This window comes from Fulmarus glacialis, unplaced genomic scaffold (genome assembly GCF_000690835.1).
Source record: "Fulmarus glacialis isolate BGI_N327 unplaced genomic scaffold, ASM69083v1 scaffold3647, whole genome shotgun sequence".
Classification (NCBI taxonomy): Eukaryota; Metazoa; Chordata; class Aves; order Procellariiformes; family Procellariidae; genus Fulmarus; species Fulmarus glacialis.
The window spans coordinates 5,057-23,724 of record NW_009222499.1 but is presented as its reverse complement, the minus strand read 5'-3'; the positions used below and the strand labels follow the sequence as shown (position 1 = coordinate 23,724).

Here is an 18,668-nt window from a genome sequence, read left to right as displayed (position 1 = left end):
TGAATTTGAGAGACCAAAACTTCATCTACTGACAGTGTCTTTCCAGACCAAACTGTTGCCAGTAAAGCCATACCCATCCCCCCATTTCTGAAGACATTAGATGAGTCACTAATGCATCACACGAATTAAACACAACAAATCTTCTATTTATCTCCACTGTTCACTTTTATCCTACTAATTTGCCCCTTTATTCCCCAAAACATTATTATGAACATGATTAGCAGCAGTAGCTTGAAAAAAGTCTATCACTCCTCTAAAAGGAACCCCTATTAATGAGCTCCAAAAGTAACAAAGCAGCATTTTCACACTGGCAATTCACATTCAAAAGAAGTAAGTGTTTAATTCTCATGTCACAGTCTTCAACTCAACAAGCTCAGTGAGTGACACAAGCTAAAACAAGAGAAGAGGTGAGAGAGTATTTATTCTTTCCAGATGTTGGTGTGCAACTCTGGGACTGATAGTTTGGTTCACATCCGAGTGAAATCATCTAGAGCATTGTTTCAAAATTCCACTATACAGTAAATACAAGCTGTAGCCACATGCAAAACTTCATAATTTAAGAGCATATTAATAAAAATACCTGCCAGCCACCACAGAAAAAAATGTCCACAGAAAATTAAATACTGTATTCTATGACATGCATGGCATGCAAGCACAGTTTACCAGAATTTATGACCCACATCCTTTCAAACAGCTTGAAGTAAATAACATGAGACATTTAACAGCAGCAGAATGTGATCTGAATAACAGGCAATAAAGTTACATATGATGTGGCACACCACAAATTAAAAATAATACATAGCTTCAAAGGACTAAAAATATCTGCAAAATTAACAAACTGCTATTTATTTTACAACTGCTCACCAACTTCTTAAAAATTGACTTGTGCAGTTTGGCAAATCCTTGGAGGAAGATCAGCTGTGAACACTCAATTTGTCATTGCATAACGATAGGTGATAACATGGACTTAGCTTTCTTTTAAAATGTATGAGGTGTATATAATCTACTTTATGTATTATTTATTTTTGTAGCTATCTCTGGTCTTGGCTGAGAATCAATAAATAAATTGAAAATGTGAAATATTTTTATATTATCTATGTATAAAAATCAATATAGAACTACGTATTTTATTCTTGTCTTATGTTATCAGCCTGGAATGGATGGGCTAGCATTTTAAGAGTACTCCAAAATGAATGATTTTTTTTAAAAGCCTCAGCTGATCAGTGTGACAGATAACAATGATATTTGTTGGTCATAACGCTTTTAATCACAAAGGACCTTAAGGTATCTCAGACACCATATGCATATATCAAACTAAAATGCAGCCACCTCTGGATCCAGAGGAAGCCAATAGCTAGTAATCACTACCCTGAACAACACCAGAGACTCAGAAACCATCCCAGCTGCACATGGAAGAAGACAAAAAAAAAAAAAAGCAGGGTGATATAAAGACCTGATGCAAATGGCTAACACACAGTCCTTCAGGCTGTCACACGGCATAAGAACATACACCACACTGCTCAGTAGTGAAAAGGCAACTGAAGCCCGCTTTGCCCCTTGATAAAACCAAGCCTGGTTGCTAGCTCATTCAATAACATGGCCTGACAATAACTTTATGGTACAGACCATTGTTCTTTGCTTGTCTGCTCCCACTTTTATGGGAAGGCTTTCATCAGCCCCTCTTAATCTGATTCCAGGCAACCCTTGGGAACCATTTGTTTACAAGTTTACGGAGCACTGATGAAAGGACATAATCCTCAAATGACCAGGCATTAAAAGCATTACCCTTCTGTCCCCTTTTTCTTCTGAAACCTTCTCCTGAATCGATTTTCAAGGCTGATTTCTGCAGGAACACATTTTGGATGTCTGTCATCCGGCTTATTACTATTTGAGCCTGGCCTTCATATTCACCCAGTAGGCCCTGATTATCCATGGGGAGAGTAAAAATCAACAAAGCAACAAAGAGCCTGAAAAAAAGTGGCTAATACACCATTCTCAGCAGATGATAAAATCTAGTCCTATTCTGGGAGTCTGGCTGGAAATGGGGAGATAGGTCATGAGGAAATGGAATATGGTAAAACTCACCAAAGACGAGCTGCTCTATCATGAGGGGATGACTCTTGCAGTCGGTTAAAGAATCCATCTCCCTCCTACTGAAGTCTCAAAACATACCTCCAAACGGGACTATTACACCTTCTCAAATTAAGTCCTTACTACTGCACAAAAGAGGGAAGATTTCTGTTTTTAAATTTTTAACTAAAAGGCCTTAATCCCAGATTCAGATAAACAGTTCTTTTCAAGAAAGGCATTAAAGCATGCATTAATTTAAACTTTTGCTTAAAAGCCACTAAAATTAATAAGGGGCATCCTGTCTTCATTAAAAAAAACAAAACAAAACAACAAAACTTCCACTGACATAAGTGTTTTTCCACAACGGGGCCCAGCTTGCACACTTTACCTTGTTATAAGTGGTATCTGAGAACATACAACTAGACAACTCAAAGTTCAGATATTTTCACATCAAAACATATTTCTGATGGATATCCTAGCTTCATTTTGATACCAGTGTTAAATGGTTAAACTAATTTCTTGTGGTGCTCAAATTATTTGTCATATACTTACTCTCTTTCCGGACATCAGCAAGTGCTGCATGAAGTTCCTCTTTAAACACAATTGCTTCCTTGGCAATTTTTTCCCCCTTGTCCAACAGATTCCAAGTGGCTTCTTCCACAGAAGCTAGCAAGACACGAGCTCTTTTGGATCGGCCCTTTTTCTTACTGGAAGGATTCTGTGGACAGTTCACTAGTGTTGTAACCTATATTTAAAAGAAACAAAAAAGACAATAGTGGTGTAAATTCTATAATGAGTGAATTTATATTGTTCTCAAATTTAAAAAAAAAAAAAAAAATCAAATTAATATAGTTGAGAATAAGCAATGAGATTCCTCCTGCTTTAGAGAGAGACGGGTAACCTCAGCATACATACTGAGAATGGGCAAAACTATTGAATCAAATTTGTCAGATAGTTTTACTTAATATGCCTCATCTTTGTATTCTTCTTTCTGTATGATCAAAGTAAAGTCAATAGAAATCTCACTGTCATGTTAACCCTGATGCAAACTCCTGACACTGCTTATTTTAAAATTTCCTCGTAATAAAAAAAAAAAAAAAAATTACTAATGCTATCTAAGGAGGCTTCAGCCAAGACAGGAATTATAATCAGACTGAATCTTCCCACACTTCCAGCTTAAATCTCCCAAGTTGTCTGGTAGATTTACTGCAGCTTTGTCCAAATTACATTTTTTAACAATGCATTTCAACATCCATAAAGAACTTATTTTTATATAGCATCCCACTCCACATTCCTCATCATCTGAGCACAGCCTCCACACTCCAACAGATTGTTTCTAACAGACTATTCTCTAAGGCATTGCTTGAGCTGTCACACTAAGGAAAGAATCCTAAAAGATTTTAAAAGAAAAGTGTTATATAGATATTTTAAAACATACTTTATTGTCATTAAGTTCACTGATGTTTTTTTAATCCTCCTCCTATTCTGTTCTCTGTGCCAGAACATGGACAATGTAACGTTAAGTACAAATCTAGTCTTGGAGCTCACATTTGAACGCATTTTGTATGTATATAATTGCTTCATTTTATTAAATGGCATTCCAATCATCAACAATACTGTATAAGCAAAGCAAAAGCTGTGTATGAATTTCTCAGACCAGCAGGCAAACTTAGCTAATGGCTGCAGTACAGCTTGTGGTTTGAGCTGGTCTATGGAAAAGGGCTCCATTCACAGGTATATAATGAGAAGCGTGCCACCTATGCCCTAACTCACCTTTAGACCTCGTTCATGAATTCACACACTTCCGTGCTTTTCATGAAATATCCCCTGGGAAGCATTTCTATAAAGACATCTTTGAAAGAAAAAAAACCCTGGCCTCTATATCATTCATGTGGAATTTTTGGGGAAAAAGGAAGACCAGCCACTTGACATCGACTGCTTTGGCATGTCACAAGGGAGACAGCAACATAAATAACTCTGGCTCAGATTGTTAAAGAGGGCTTGGGTATTTTTCTAACTGTGGCTCAAAGAAAGTAAATGAAATTATTCATTGCACATAAGTCAGCCAGCTGGTAGAGCTTACACTGGAATAAGAATCTTACCATCTTTTATTTTTACAAACCCTATTACATTATTTCTAGAGAACTTAATGCATTTTCAATGATCATATTTTTAAGAGTCTCCTTTTTATGTAAAATACTATTCTATGTACTATTCATTCATATGTTTTGGAGGAAGAGGAAAGGAAACAAAACAAATGGAAAAATATGAAAAAATAATCATTCCTGCAAGTGAAAACTCTTGACTGTAAGACCCTTCATCTTCAGCGTCACTGTCGGGAAATACCAGAGGCAGCTTCTGATCTCAAATACAAGTTAAAATTTAATAGGTAGTTCTTGGCTCATGGAGATTAAGGAATACAGAAAAACTACTCTGAATTCTCTAACACAGAATCCCAATGTTGAATGCAAAAAGTTTATGCAGATCCTACACAGAAATAATTGAATTACACAGTAGCTAATATAGTGTGCCCTTTTGATCCATTAACAACACAGCTTGTACTGTAGTGGCAGAATACACAATCAAAGTGGTATCATTACAAGAAAAAAGAAAAACAGATCCCCATTAATCCTGGTTATGCCTGGTTGCCTTTCCCAGTTAGTAACACCTTCTTACTGCCATATACAGCATGTCTCCCAGCATTCAATGGAAATCATTGTCAAGAGGGTATTTTGTATCTCTGGGAGGACTAACAGCATTTTGCTAGAGGCACAAGGTTTTTTTAAATGAGTTTTTCAAGCCCATCTGCCATCACAGCTGCAAAGCTGAGTCATGTTGTTGTTGCCTTTTATTGCCATTACTTATTAGGCTGAAGGGGCGGGATTTTTTGTCATGTATTTGTCCCAAATACTGAATTCTTAAGGAACTGTGCAGCAGTTCTTCCAATGCTATATTCAGTTCCTGCCAGCCTTTACAGACAATCTTTTAATATTGCAGTAGTTAAGGAAACAATGTCTTGGTACCTTGAGTATCAAAAGATTTGGTTCACCTTTGATATTAATATAAAAGTATTTTAAAGCATCAATCATAAAACATTCTTTTTTGTTTAAAATTTAGTTCAGTATAACTGCAATCCCTAGACATTTGAAAAAAACAGACAAGAACTCAGTGATCTAATGACAACAGCAGAATCCCTGCTCACTATTTCAAATCCAAGTCAATGTTTGAGGATGACAAAGTATTGCCCATACAAATAAATACCGTTTAATCACTTTCAGTGTGCATAAAGTAAACTCACCACATATATAACTAAAACCAACAGTGTATGTTTTCTGTGTGAGCAAACTTTTGTTGGTGTGGATGACAGGTGAGAATAAATGCCTTTCAACATGCCTATTTTTCATCAGTGATGCAAGGGACATGGATGTTTCTACATATTCTGTAAAACTTGCCTATCGCTTGCAGCCATAAACTTTCCTTAGCTTGTATGTATGTATAAAATATAAATAGATGGAAGACAAAAGGTTTGGCAAGGAAAAGCTCTTACAAATATTTGTCATGTATACATACACACACACACAACATCTATATTAAGTGTGCGTGTCTATACACAAATACATACAGAGAGCTTTAGATATAATATCCAAATAAGTGGCAAATGTACAGCTTATAAAACTCGCAATGACTGCAGAGCAAAGGCAGTTATGAAGTGCTTCCTGCATGAATTAATGAAGCTATATGAAACTTATCAAGTCATATCTTTCAAAACTTTTACTTGTATGTAAATTCAAAAGGAAAAAAAAAAAATCTTATAATAGTTCGCTACAGAAGCAAATTTATACCTAGCCATAACTGTAATCATTACATAATATGGCAAAGAGATTAAACAGACTTCAGTCTCCGAGGACGAGATAAAACAAGAGGGTATTTTCCATTACATTAATTGTTATATTTTGTGATTAAACATAGCACAAGCATGACAAATATTAGACATCAGCTATGCAATTGAAAATGCTTTATGATCTACTGATTCCTTCACACTAACTGCTCCATGACAGAGTGCATCTCTAATAAAAGCCCAGAATTAAGGAAAGATTGTTTGTCTGAGCATGTACCCAATTTACATCAAGGCAGCTGTAAGCTGAATGATGTCAATTTTGACAACTATCAATTTTAATGTGCCAGATGCATTGACAGAGAACCTTACCTAAAAGCCTTCCTTTCAAAACTGATGTCCTGAAAGCACCTGGAATGAAATAAAATGAAGGCCACAGACAAAGAGAACCCCTTCTGGTGAGGGGGCAATTGGACAGGATTAAAGAAACTTTTTTGCAATACATAGAAAACAGAGTGCAGCTAGTAGTACATCCCCATGAGAGTACAGTTTATAAGGCTGGACACAGAATTACACTAACACAGTTATGCCACTTCCAACATACGAGTTTCTATCTCTGCAGAGCCCTGCATAGCACTATTTGAACCTACCACCCTGGGTCAGGCCACTGTTTGGGATGCAAAGAGGGAAATGCAATCAGACTGCTGCCCCTGCAATCCCCCAAACATAGTAATTTAGGGGCATTGTTTTATTCCAAGAATGGAGAAGTCGCCAAGTCAGAGAGGGTTTTACACAAAACAATGTGTCATACTGTTTTCACAGTTTCAAAGTGATCACCACTGCCAGTTGCAGACTGCAGGGAAGAGAGAGAATCTAGCAAAGTCATTTGCAAAGTTACCGCCACATAGGCTGGTTTTGCCTTCCTTTTCTCCCATATTGATGCTGTTAACCTAATGATTGCTCTAACGCTTAGCATAACCGGCTAGGACAGACTTCAGAGAAGCTCAAACACTTCCACTGCCTCTTTCCTATCAGAGCATTACAAGACTATTAAATCAATAAATTATAACATAAATCTCAAAATAAAGTTAAACTGTGTTCAAAGCAGCAGTGGCTAAGTGAATCAGGCCAGAGCATAATACTATTCATTTTTATCTGTGACTGGTCTGATTCTCTTTCTAATCATAGAGCAGTTTTCATGTATTGCCTTTCCAGCATCTCAATCATCCTTCATTGAGTATTAGTTTTAATGCTGCTTTTGCATTTTCAACATTTTTTCTGTCTCCTTCCCACTCGAAATCCAAGTTTCCCTTCCACAGTTCGGTTATGAAACAAACAAAGCACTAAGGTTGAGAGGGGGAAAAAGACAGCCAAAATCATATTCTCTTTGAACCAAAGCATTTCCATTTTTAACAGACTCAAGCTTTTTAAAGATGCTCGAGAACAGGTTTTTTTAAAAAAAAAAAATTAGATGGTTTCTTTGTTTTGTTCTGGAACTGTATTTCTTTGTTTTGTCAGATTTCTTTGATCCTGTAAAACTCAGGCCAAAATTTACATTTCTTCATCTCCTCTAAAAATACCCACAGTGTTGCAGCTGCCTGAGCATAGTCTGACCTACTGGTATACAAGAGAAGGTTTTAAAACACAGTCTTATCAAGACATCTATTCCTACTACTCTGAAACTAATTTTATAATCCATCCACATATGATGCTCCAGCTTGCCAACTTCCCACAAACCACTGAACTGTTAACTGAGGTTTTATACACCGTCAATCACACCCAGGCAAAAATAAACAAATAAAGGCAGACAAAAGGAGTGAGAAGTAGCTCAGTTAATTACAGCTGGAAATGAAGTAATGATAAAAAGAAAAGGTTACTTCCTGAAGAAAAGAATCTTCCAGAAGGGACAAATAAGTAAGGGAGGAAAAGAAGATCAAGTCAAAAATATGAAAAGAAATTTCAAAGATGATAATGAAAAATGAATAAAAGAAACTGGATGAGTTAGGGATAGGCAAAAGTTTCAAATGGGGAAAATACAACTTTATTTGTTAAAGAGAAACTTATTTCAATGCCATAACTGATTTTTAAAAGCAATTTTCCCTAGAACCATTATAAATCACGATCAGCACCTCTTCATTTTTCCTAGCTTTTAGAGCACACACAGCACTTCTGGGATAAATAAAGTACTTTTCCAATATGAAAGTCCAAATAAATGTAACAACATATTGTCCTCATCTTTCATCTCTGTATTCTTCTTCCCTCCAATCATTATGTGCTGCCTCTTTAATTATAATCTCACTGTTCCCCTGTATCTGGTCACCACCCTTTGGCAAGCCCAGGGAAACAGCATGCAAAGGACTGGCTCCCAGGACGAAGAAGGAAAGATGTCATCAGAGCAGTGTGTGTGAAAAGAAGTGCATTCCTGGAATAACAAAATTTACCATGTACCTAAGTGACCGAGTGCAGTCAAATGAAGCCCATGAGTTGTACGACAAAAAGTATTTTTTTCCTTTAATATCTGTCCAAGTACAATAATAATTGTTTCAGTCTTAAAATAATTTTATTTATCTCTTTTTTAAAAATAGAAAAGTTGCAAATTAAAAAAATGGAAGTAATAGAAAACTTGGTAGATATGTCCTTACCTTTTTTTAATAAGCTGTACACCCCCAATTCTTACATGTATATAAATAGAATAACAGCCAGAGAACAGTATTCAATCTGGCTTTGCTCTATTTACCAACGGTCATCCTCCCAGTATCAGTTTTGTTTGTTGATTGTTAACATAACCTATGTAACAAAAAGTTATTGTCTTGTAAGAGGCATTACTCAAAGAGCTTGGAAAGATCTTAATCAACCAACCACTGAAACTACTTCATAGCCGTTATACCTGACCATCTTCACAACCTGAAAAACAACAAAGTATTCTTTGTACATCAGCAAGTGAAAGAAAAGTCTGAATGAAGTCACACCTTTCTGAACCTACATAAACTGCAGCCAGAGCTGTGACTGCCATGTAAACGCACCCCCAAGCACCAGGCAAAAAATACTAAATAAGCAGTGTACACCTGTGACAAGTAGTTTGATCTACATCATCTTGGCAAGGCTGAAGGACAGTGATAAGCTGGCATCCTTGTGCTATGTGTAATTGACTAAATGCAGTACCCCAACATCTTAGTTTTAAGTACAATGAGGAGAAAATTCAAAATAGCTTGAGTTTCAAAATAGAAGATGTCCCTTCTGTTCTTCACCCTGTAACATACTGCTACAGAGGTCTTTTAACACTTTCTTAGTTATACGCATTATTTGCAAAATGAGGTCAGGTCTTCAGGTCCTTTCCATTGTATTAAAAAAAGACATTTCTAATCCATGCCAAATATAGAGATAATGAGAGAATCATTAACACACTAAGCACTGCATATTTAACCAGTGAATACTTGAAATAGAACTGGAATATGCAGTAAAATTTCTCCTCCTAAAAAGAAAATTTTACCAACAGACCTGAAAGCATTTTTGTAAATCCCTCAGTCCACGTTTTCTTTAGTTGGAAGGAAAAGCACTAAAATAGGTTTATACAATATGCAACACTTGCACTGTACTCAGCGCATGTCTTCTAAAATGCAACAAAATGCAATTCTTTTCAAAATTCAGATAAAGAAACTTACCTACAGATTTCAAGGCTCTTCTTTTCCACTCTGTCCACTACTTACAATATGAAACTTTTCATGTGTTGGAAATCCATTTGCAGCATATTCTACATTTAAACATCCACTAGGTAATACAAGAGATTAGCTAGAACATGCAACATTTGCTATGATACACTGTGTGGCATTTGCAAAAATGGAAGTGACTAAATGAATGACCAAATCTGGAAGAAGACAGATCCCCTGAACAGTTTCTGAGCCAGAATAAACTACAAGTACAGAAGAGCTATGGGTATGCCTTTTATAATAGTGTCCTTAGCCAAAGTTCTTCAGCCTTATTCCCTTCCCTCTATGGTTATCCGATTTATTTTCTGCAGTCCTAAAATACCTGAATTATCAATGGTTCCAATAATTTCTCCACTGTAAACGTCTGGATCTGCAGATCCCGAGGATCAATTTTCAGTTTAATGCTCGGCACGTTTGTTGACATTTCACCTAGGTACAAAACAAAAAATTGCAATAAGCAATGATTAGTCACGACCACAAGTCTCATTGCCCCTCACACCCCAGAGACTGTCTATGGGAGTACAGACTTGGTTCCATAACAGGCTTACGATTTCAAGAGATAAAATGAATTTTTCTGATTCCTCATTTCTAAATATGCAGATACTTGCATAAACTGTAAAATAATAGATTTAAAGTACATATAATTCCTTGTCTTCTCTTCCAGATTTCTAAATTGACCATGTATTAAAAAAATACACAAGGATAATTGCATTGTAAGACCTTTGAATGTAAGTTCTCTGGTAGTCAATAAAAAGGAGCTTTAAAGCAAAAAAATATATATTACATTATTGAATTTATCACAAAACAAAAACATTAATACCATGTGCACAATACCTGTATCTTATTCCATGTGCCAAATTACAGTGGTCATAATAAACACTGTAAGAACAAAAATATATACAGCAGCCTGTAAAAGTCCTGGCAATTAATAGCAAGAGAAAGTGAAACATTTAGTTATTTTATACCCTGTAATAACAAATATTTTCTAAATGTCAAGAAAGCCTATTACTGAAGTCAGTAAGATGGAAGTAAAGCTAAGTAAGGTCTTTAAAGTGAATAAATCATTCATTAGGAGCTTGATCCAAAGTCCACTGATGTTAATTTAAGGGTTTTCACTGAGTTCACTGGGCCACAGTTCAGGCCTTTAGCCGCAGTAAAATGTGTGTGTGCCAAGAAAGAATTATAACTGTGCTTTAGTAGGAATGCAACTGATTATTGTCCCAAAATAAAAGACATTTTAAATTTTCCAGTAGCTTAACTTCCCATAAAACATAGCTCAGCAAAGCCTTTTTAGCCAATAAAGACTTCAAACACAAAAATAATGGATATCTGTCATTTTTAAGCAGGACTTATTACAACCATTGCTGCTGTATAATAAAGTAATAAGGTACTGCAATTGTGCAGGCTAAAGAGATATATTGTCACCTTCCGGTGAACCTAGCATTGATTTAATACAACACAGTAGGTTTAGGGTTTCTATAGCAAGTTGTGTAGAAATGAATCCAAATTGTTTATCACAGAATAGTTTTCCACATTTCACTTGCAAGCAAAGATAATATGAATGATAATTAAAGAATTAAGGCTAAAGGTGATTTAGGGTTTTGCCATTCTTAGTAAAGGTTATACAAGTACCAAGTTTATTCTTTTATTACAAGCTATACTAGTCAGAGCCCTAAGATTCCCATAGATTCAGCTGCATACAGTCAAGTGATAGCATACATAAAGAACTGATTTTTCAATTTTAATTCCAAGTCAAAGATAAAGAGAACAAAAACTTGAGATCAGAGTGACCAGAATTACACTTTTCCTTCCATGAAAATTAATAATAGAAGGAGAACTCTAGAAATGTCAGTGCAAATTATTTGGCCATATTTTACACATTTAACTTTTAGATACTTGTAACAAACCCCAAGGAAATAAAATTTGAGACTCTCAAAACCACCAGTGTCAGTGGTTCTCTTTCTCTCCAATGAATCGGTAGGTAGGATACGCCCACGGTTTTGAAATACTCCAGTTTAATTTATCCTTCTGTTTGAAGGCAACTGAGCCCCCTCCTCACTCACTGCTTCAGAAACAAATGGTGGCTCCTACTCAGGAAAAGGACTGCAGCCCTTCTGCTAGCTCAAATTGTTACGTATCCTCCCTCACGAGATGAAGTTGTAGCTATGCAGGTGTGCAGACCACACCTCTTATTCACAAAGCCTCATTGCAGCTGTTACAAAGTGCTTTGAGATGGATGGCTTGGCATCTTCCACTGGTTCTGTTCTACTCAATGTAAAATACTTACTTACTCACTGAGCTCAGAACAAAACAGTCTGAAAACACAGCATAGTTGCAGAGGCTGGTGGTTAGGGCATTCTCCCAGAAGGCAAAATATTTTGTTTCCAAACTTTGCTTATCTAATGTTTTCAGAATTTCAGACCAAAGAGAACCACAAGAGACAGAAGACATCAAAGGTCAACAAACTCAAAATATCTACAAGCACATTCAACATAATAAATGTCCTACTGAATCAGATCAACAGTCCATCCAGCCCGGGATGTTTGTTATGGTCAGACTATCAATTCTTGATAATACACTGTATATGCAACAAAGCAAGAAATAAGGCAGGCTCTTTCCATCTGCTATTTAGTGGAGGAATCACTAAGAAACAAATTCACATTCACCCAGAGGGCTTCATACAACTACAACTTAGGTCATCAAGAAAGTGCAACACCTCCTCGTTTCTTTATATTGTGCACATAACATCCTTGGTGAGCTGAGCCCTGCAAAAAGAGCTTACTCTTACAGCTCATGCCCACTCTGTACCCATGCAAGCAAGTTTTTTTTTTTTACTTTTTATTTTATCTATAGTGATTCTTACTGTTAATACCATTGGTCCTTTATGTATGGAAACAAAAACAAAAGAGAAACCAATTTCTCAATCATATAATTCTTTGGAAATATGCTAAATATATAATGATGTAAGTAAAGCCTATAAACCTCAAGAGAGAGGTCTAGCACAAAATGCAGTCTCAAAGGACCAACACCTATTAACTGTATCATTTTATTGAACAATGAATATTCAGAAAGGTTCCGTGTCTGCAAAGTAGATTAAAATTCAAGCTTTCGTATAGCTACAGCTATATAGTTATTTCCAGCGACATTTGCAATACTAGCAAGGGAGCTATCAGTAACCTGGAAGCCAGGTTCCCACCGACATTCAGACCTTCACACAATCTCTTGAATTAAAGAGAGCAAATATTAACAGGAGATCCTTTTCAACTCGTTAAAGTAAGCTTTCCTACAGTACTAATAACTTGCCCTGAAAGCCATAAATGTCTCTTATTTACATCCCTGCTCTTCTCAGAGCAATTCCAAACTGCATTGCAACTTAATAGCTTTTTAAACTGCCTCTCCCATAATAAAACAGTAGTGCATGCACCTTTGGTTGACTCTGCAGTGTTGGAAAATGGTCTGTGCCTACCTGTCAGCATGTTGATGCAGCCTATGAACATACAGCACAGAGGCACCCACACTGCTGAAAAGCTGTTTCTGCTGTGTCCACCTCTGAATCAAAAAGCCTTTTAATTCAACAAGATGCTCTCCTCCAGCTTCACTGGGATTGCATCAAACCACATCATTTCACACTCTTGAGAAGACAGACTTTTTTTTTTATTTTATTTTATTTTTTTACCATCTGCAATTCACCAGTTCTCTAAATCTTTGGCCAGCACTTCAATTAATCTGCCTTTTATTCATATTAAAAAACAGTATCTTTATGATATTGCTGGTTCACAACCCTTATCTCTGACATTTTCACAAGCCTCCCAGTATATGGGTACTTCTTGAAATCCATCACAACGGTTGCAAATAGATGGTATCGATTGTGCTGTGAATTTCTTTCTGGTCAAGACATACATCACTTGCAAGGGGACAGGTAAGAACTGGATGGAGATAGCAATTCATGCTTCTACTGAGATTTGAAAAGAATCACTAGATGATTTTCAGTTATTTTTTCTGCAGATACACTGATGCTTTAACTCCACAGTGGCTTCCCCTCAATTCCTTGATAGAAGGGTGTTAGCAACTGCTTTACCCAAAATTCAGAAAGAAAACCTTTGCTGCTTGCAGCAAGAGCTGCTCTCCATTGTCACAGCACAACTTCCTATACTACAGGTCATCTACAATGATTAGATCTTTTCTAAAATTTGGCAGATAAAAATGTAGTTATAATTATAGTCACTTCCTCTTAGTAGAGATCACTGTGATTCAGAATCCTACCATTGAGCAGTCTCAAATTTGGCAAGTGTTACAAATCCAATCCCATTTTTGCAGATTAGAAAAACTGTGAATCCATGTGCTGTGACTTTCCCTTTTTCTGGGTTTTTGGGTTGTTTTGGGGTTTTTTTTGTTTTTTGGCTTTTTAATCTTAGCATATTGTCTAACATAAGCATTTTTATTCTTTGATTGAGCCTTGGCTCAACTGGCTTTTGAACTCAACAATAGCTTTTTAGCCTTGGGTCAGGCCCATAACTTATCATTAACTGAAAGTCAATTGCAAAAATTATTGTTTCTGAAAATTTCAGTTATATTCTAAGGTATAAATAACCTACTTAAGGGCTCACTTGCTGATTCTAGACTTTTTTTTTTTTTAAGAAAAATTCTGATGCTTCCTGAAACTTCCTTAAAGCAGCCAAAATATGAAAACAAGCTTGCAAGCCAGTGCAGTGAAAACTACAAAATCTTAAATTATTTTTATAATAATAATGATAATAATGACTATATATTTTTTAACTTACCAGGCTCTGCTTACTGTTATTTACCATATTAGCTAATCAGTATTTAAATAGGATTTTTTTAGGCAAGGGTAATAGGTGATAGAAAGAAAAATATGCAGCCAGTAAAGATCATTCTGGGGTTTTCTCTGATTTTTCTACTTAGAAGGTGAACTTCTGTCCTTCCAGATCATCTTAATTACAATGACAAATTTTGGTGCTCAGGAAAATGAGAACCACAGTCCAACATTTATTTTTTTAAAATGCATATGTCTACTTCAGTATAATATGCCCTTTAATTACAGTAGAGATCTTGACTGCGAGATATTTTGGTAAAAGGCTGCTATAACCTCACACTCGGTTATATTAACCTTTACAGTAGGCAATTTCAGCACTGTAGACCAGCAGCTCTTACAACACTTAGGATGTTAAGCATGTGTCACAAGATACAGCCAGAAAAGCAACCACCTGCACACTCCTACCAAGTGTTACAAACTTTAAGATAATGAGAATTTTGTCTTTTCAGCAGTCGTGTCCAAACTGAAACTGCTGAGTCTTTTGGTGTCAGAAAAAAAGACGTTGGAAAAACAGTCAAAGTCTGTATCCATCTGCAATACAATGTGAACATAGTACCTGCAGTTTTTAAACAATCTATAAGTACACTGTATACAAACACAGATAAACTAATTAATGTCAGAAAGCAGAGCCAAAGATATTCTGCATAAATTAGAAAACATTAACTTTAGAATCCATTTCCTGCTAGATCATTAGAAAGCCAATAGCACATCACTCACCTATCCTAGAATATATATGGTCCATATTCAGCACTAAAGCAACTGTCTATGTAATTTCCTTGTGTTAGGAACTTCAGTGCAACTGCTATGGCTCACTATTTGGCTTCTGAGGCATCTGCAAGGGACTGCCTGACAAGCTCTCCAGTGTATTTCAGGATGACTGACAGGACACACTGGCTGCTGGAGGGGTGGCAGGGGGATGGGCATCCTTAAAGCTACATACTAGAGCACAAATACATCAAAAAAATTTTAAGTTAAAAAGCTTCTGAACAATTAGATTGCTTGAAATGTCATTACTGATACTTCTGGTGCTTATTCTTGTAATTTTCAGCACAGCTACTGTTTTCACATAAATTCTGATTGTATGCCAACTTCTGTCTGGAGGCAATGACTCAGTCTCAGACTTTTGAGCTGGACAGCAAAGGGATTCATAAGGCTCTCACCCAGTAACTTGGCACCAAATTTGTTTTCTTCGGGTTTTTTTTTTTTTTCTATTATATGTTACTCTACACTGACATACAAGATACTATCCTATCAATTTCATAAAATGCACAGGCCTATTGCCTTCTAAAAACAGGGAAGACAAGAAAAAATATTAAAACAAAGTAGTCTGGATTAGTATTTTTAAACAAGATACACATGGACAGGACACCTGAGGACTTCCAAGATGTGAAACATTGCTGAGAATATGTAATAGAATATGGTTTATTATTCGTTCTTAATTTCAATATTTATTAAACAGCTTCATCAATCAGTGCTAACACCACTCTGGGAATAAAATTTGTTAGTCCTTTTGCTACAGAGTCAGTACAGCAATTGCAAACCAGGTCCTATAGAAGCCACAAAACAGTCGCTGCATTTTTCTTTAATCCTCGAGCTCATAGATGAAATAAGATATTCAGAACACTAAACTGTATTATTTCTGTTTGCAATGCAACAGCATGGACTTTTTTTGCTTGAAGACCTGCTGTACTTCGTGGGCCAAACCATGCCCTGGAATGGAGGAATACTCTGACACCTGGGAAGGATCTGGCCCATTTAACACCAGGGAAAACCTATAATGCACCTGCCAAATTATTTAAGTTTCCACACAAAGCTGTCAGGTTACACTCTAACCACCTCAGATTTTATCACTTCTTATCACTAGTAACAGGAAACATGTCTGTTAATGCAAAGACACCACAAAGGAAAGAAGAGCTGGAGAATTGAAGAGGGTGGCAAGATTCAGACCTGTTATTAACATTTATTCACTGAAGGCTACTTTATTTAAACAGGCTTTGCATTTCGGTGTAGATTTGCAGTGAAGTAACTGGAAGGTAGTTTTTAATGCTGAGAGAAAGAAAGGAAAAAAAAAACCAAACACTTTTTTTTTTTTTTACATTCCCTTTCACTTCCCTCTGTGTCATTGGCCAACTTCAATCACAACTGAAAAGCAGCTGAAATTCCCAAGAATACAAGATTTTCATCAAGTTCTTCCATATAGTTCTCAGCACAAATAGTGTCATACATCATCCCTTATAATGAATCTACCAAGGAAAAGAACACAGCATAAGCCTAGTTCTTGCTGATAACAGAGAATCCACATAGCAAAGAACAGGTTATGACTGACCTAACAGCATGAAAAGCTTTAATTAAGGTTTATGGGAAAAAACGTTTGAGATGGGGGACAGCATTACACCTCAATGAACTTGTCTTATGCAGACTTTCTGATATCTAGTGAGATAACAAATGAAGATTTTTTCCCAGGGTTATAACATTCAGAACATGCTCTCTTTTCCTTGTTTAATAGTCAGGCCTACTTTTTCTACAGTGCATTCCATCAAAGCACTTTTTCAAGCAGAAGTCATCTTCCAATATCACATAAGGAAATAGAATCACAGAGGAAAAATTATTTACTCAAGATCACACAGAATGCCAGTGGCAGAATCAGGGATGGAGTGCTCGGATACAACCATCTAGTCACTAGAGCACCTTTAACTGAGGCCAATAAACAGGCTAAGAAGAGTAAAATGTTTCCAACTACAATTTACACTATAAATCTAAAGAATATAATCTCATCTTCCATACTTACGTCAAAGTTACCCAGATACTAGTATTTCTTATTCTTAGTAAGGTCAGCTAATACAGTCTTCTCCCTTAAACATACTATCAAAATTACTGCCTTGGATGAGTGCACACACTTCCAGCCAGTTGCGACACACTGACGAATTCTAGGAGACGTTCCAGCAGAGGTGTGAATCCTACGGCCTGACCAGCTACAGAACTTTTGGCTTTGCACTAGCATGCCAGACTCTGCTTTTTAACCAACAGCTATCCAAAAGTGTGTCTTATGATCCTGAGCCTACAGCCACAGCAAGGAAAATCTTCTCCACTGAAGTGTAACCATGGAAGCTTGTGAACCTGACAATACTCTCACTATATTAGCAGTAAACTAAGTAATTCCACTGATATCAATGAAATTCTAGTGGAGAGACACCATTATGGGTGACAGCAGAATCAAAAAAATCCTGCTTGGTTTAGAAATGCTTTACCAATTTTATCTTCATAACACTTCTTCCAGCTACATTTTTGCAGGTACTGGTTTTTTGGTCTCAGAACTGGAGTTATAATATTTAAGATATTGAAAAAGCATGTACTTCAAAAAAGACAAAAAAAGAAGGTGGAATGACATCAGATTGCAGCATTTCATTCAAAAAGAAAAGGTTTTCATTAATACTCTTTGGACCCATTTTAAATTCTTAAAGAAAAAGTCCATTCACATGAGTCTCTGTGCTATTTTCACTGCATGCACTTTGACCACGGAACAAGGATCCCTCTCTATTTAAGTGGCATACAGTTCCTATATGGATGGCTACCCTGTGCTGGTAACGATAGGTTAAGAAGGTCTGGCTCCAAGCCCTCCTTTTTGTTATCACTTTTAAAGTGTTCCTATCTCTATTCGGAACCAGAGACTCTGTTTAAATAAAGTTCAAGTTGACCTTCCACTAAAAATAGGATATTGTTCAACTCATTAAAAAAAACAGACAACAAAAAATTCCATTATGTGCTACTAAAAGGTTTTTAAATTTTATTTTTCTTAAATGCAATCCCCTCATTTCCCCTTTTTGTTATTTGCTGAGGATTATCTATTGCAACATTATATTATACTGTTTTGCTTAACAAATGTCTATCTCTTACTCAGTTGCAGTGAGGTAAAGAAATCCATGTTTTTCCCTTCTCTTTGTAGAGCTGCTACTCTTGCCAACTGATTTTGTTGTTTCATACCCATGCATTACCCCAGGGTGCTTCACCATCACGTACCATTTTATGTAACTATTTTCAAACTGATATAAAGGTTTGCATTACTTGTTTTGTCTAGTGACCCAAATAGTATAATTCTTCTTCCCTGTTGTCTACGGACACGCACAAAACAACCCCAAAATTAAGGGTAGTGTATGTGATTGATACTTCTTAAGTATATATTAATTTTGAGATATGCATAGAGAAATGGTTCTCAGAAACTGCA

The 18,668-nt window shown here is 36.3% G+C and overlaps 1 protein-coding gene across 1 annotated transcript in view; it reads right to left on the bottom strand.

The window, feature by feature from the left end:
• Positions 1-18,456, bottom strand: part of LOC104079421 (catenin alpha-3-like) — a gene marked incomplete at its 3' end in the record, with an annotated part of 40,216 nt that extends 21,760 nt beyond the window's left edge. The window contains exons 1-3 of the mRNA XM_009581456.1: positions 18,368-18,456; positions 9,935-10,043; positions 2,623-2,815 (exon numbers count right to left, since the gene is read on the bottom strand). Coding sequence (XP_009579751.1) covers positions 2,623-2,815; positions 9,935-10,043; positions 18,368-18,456 — 391 coding nt within the window. The remainder of the gene's footprint in view (positions 1-2,622; positions 2,816-9,934; positions 10,044-18,367) is intronic.
• Between the last annotated feature and the right edge of the window lie 212 nt (positions 18,457-18,668).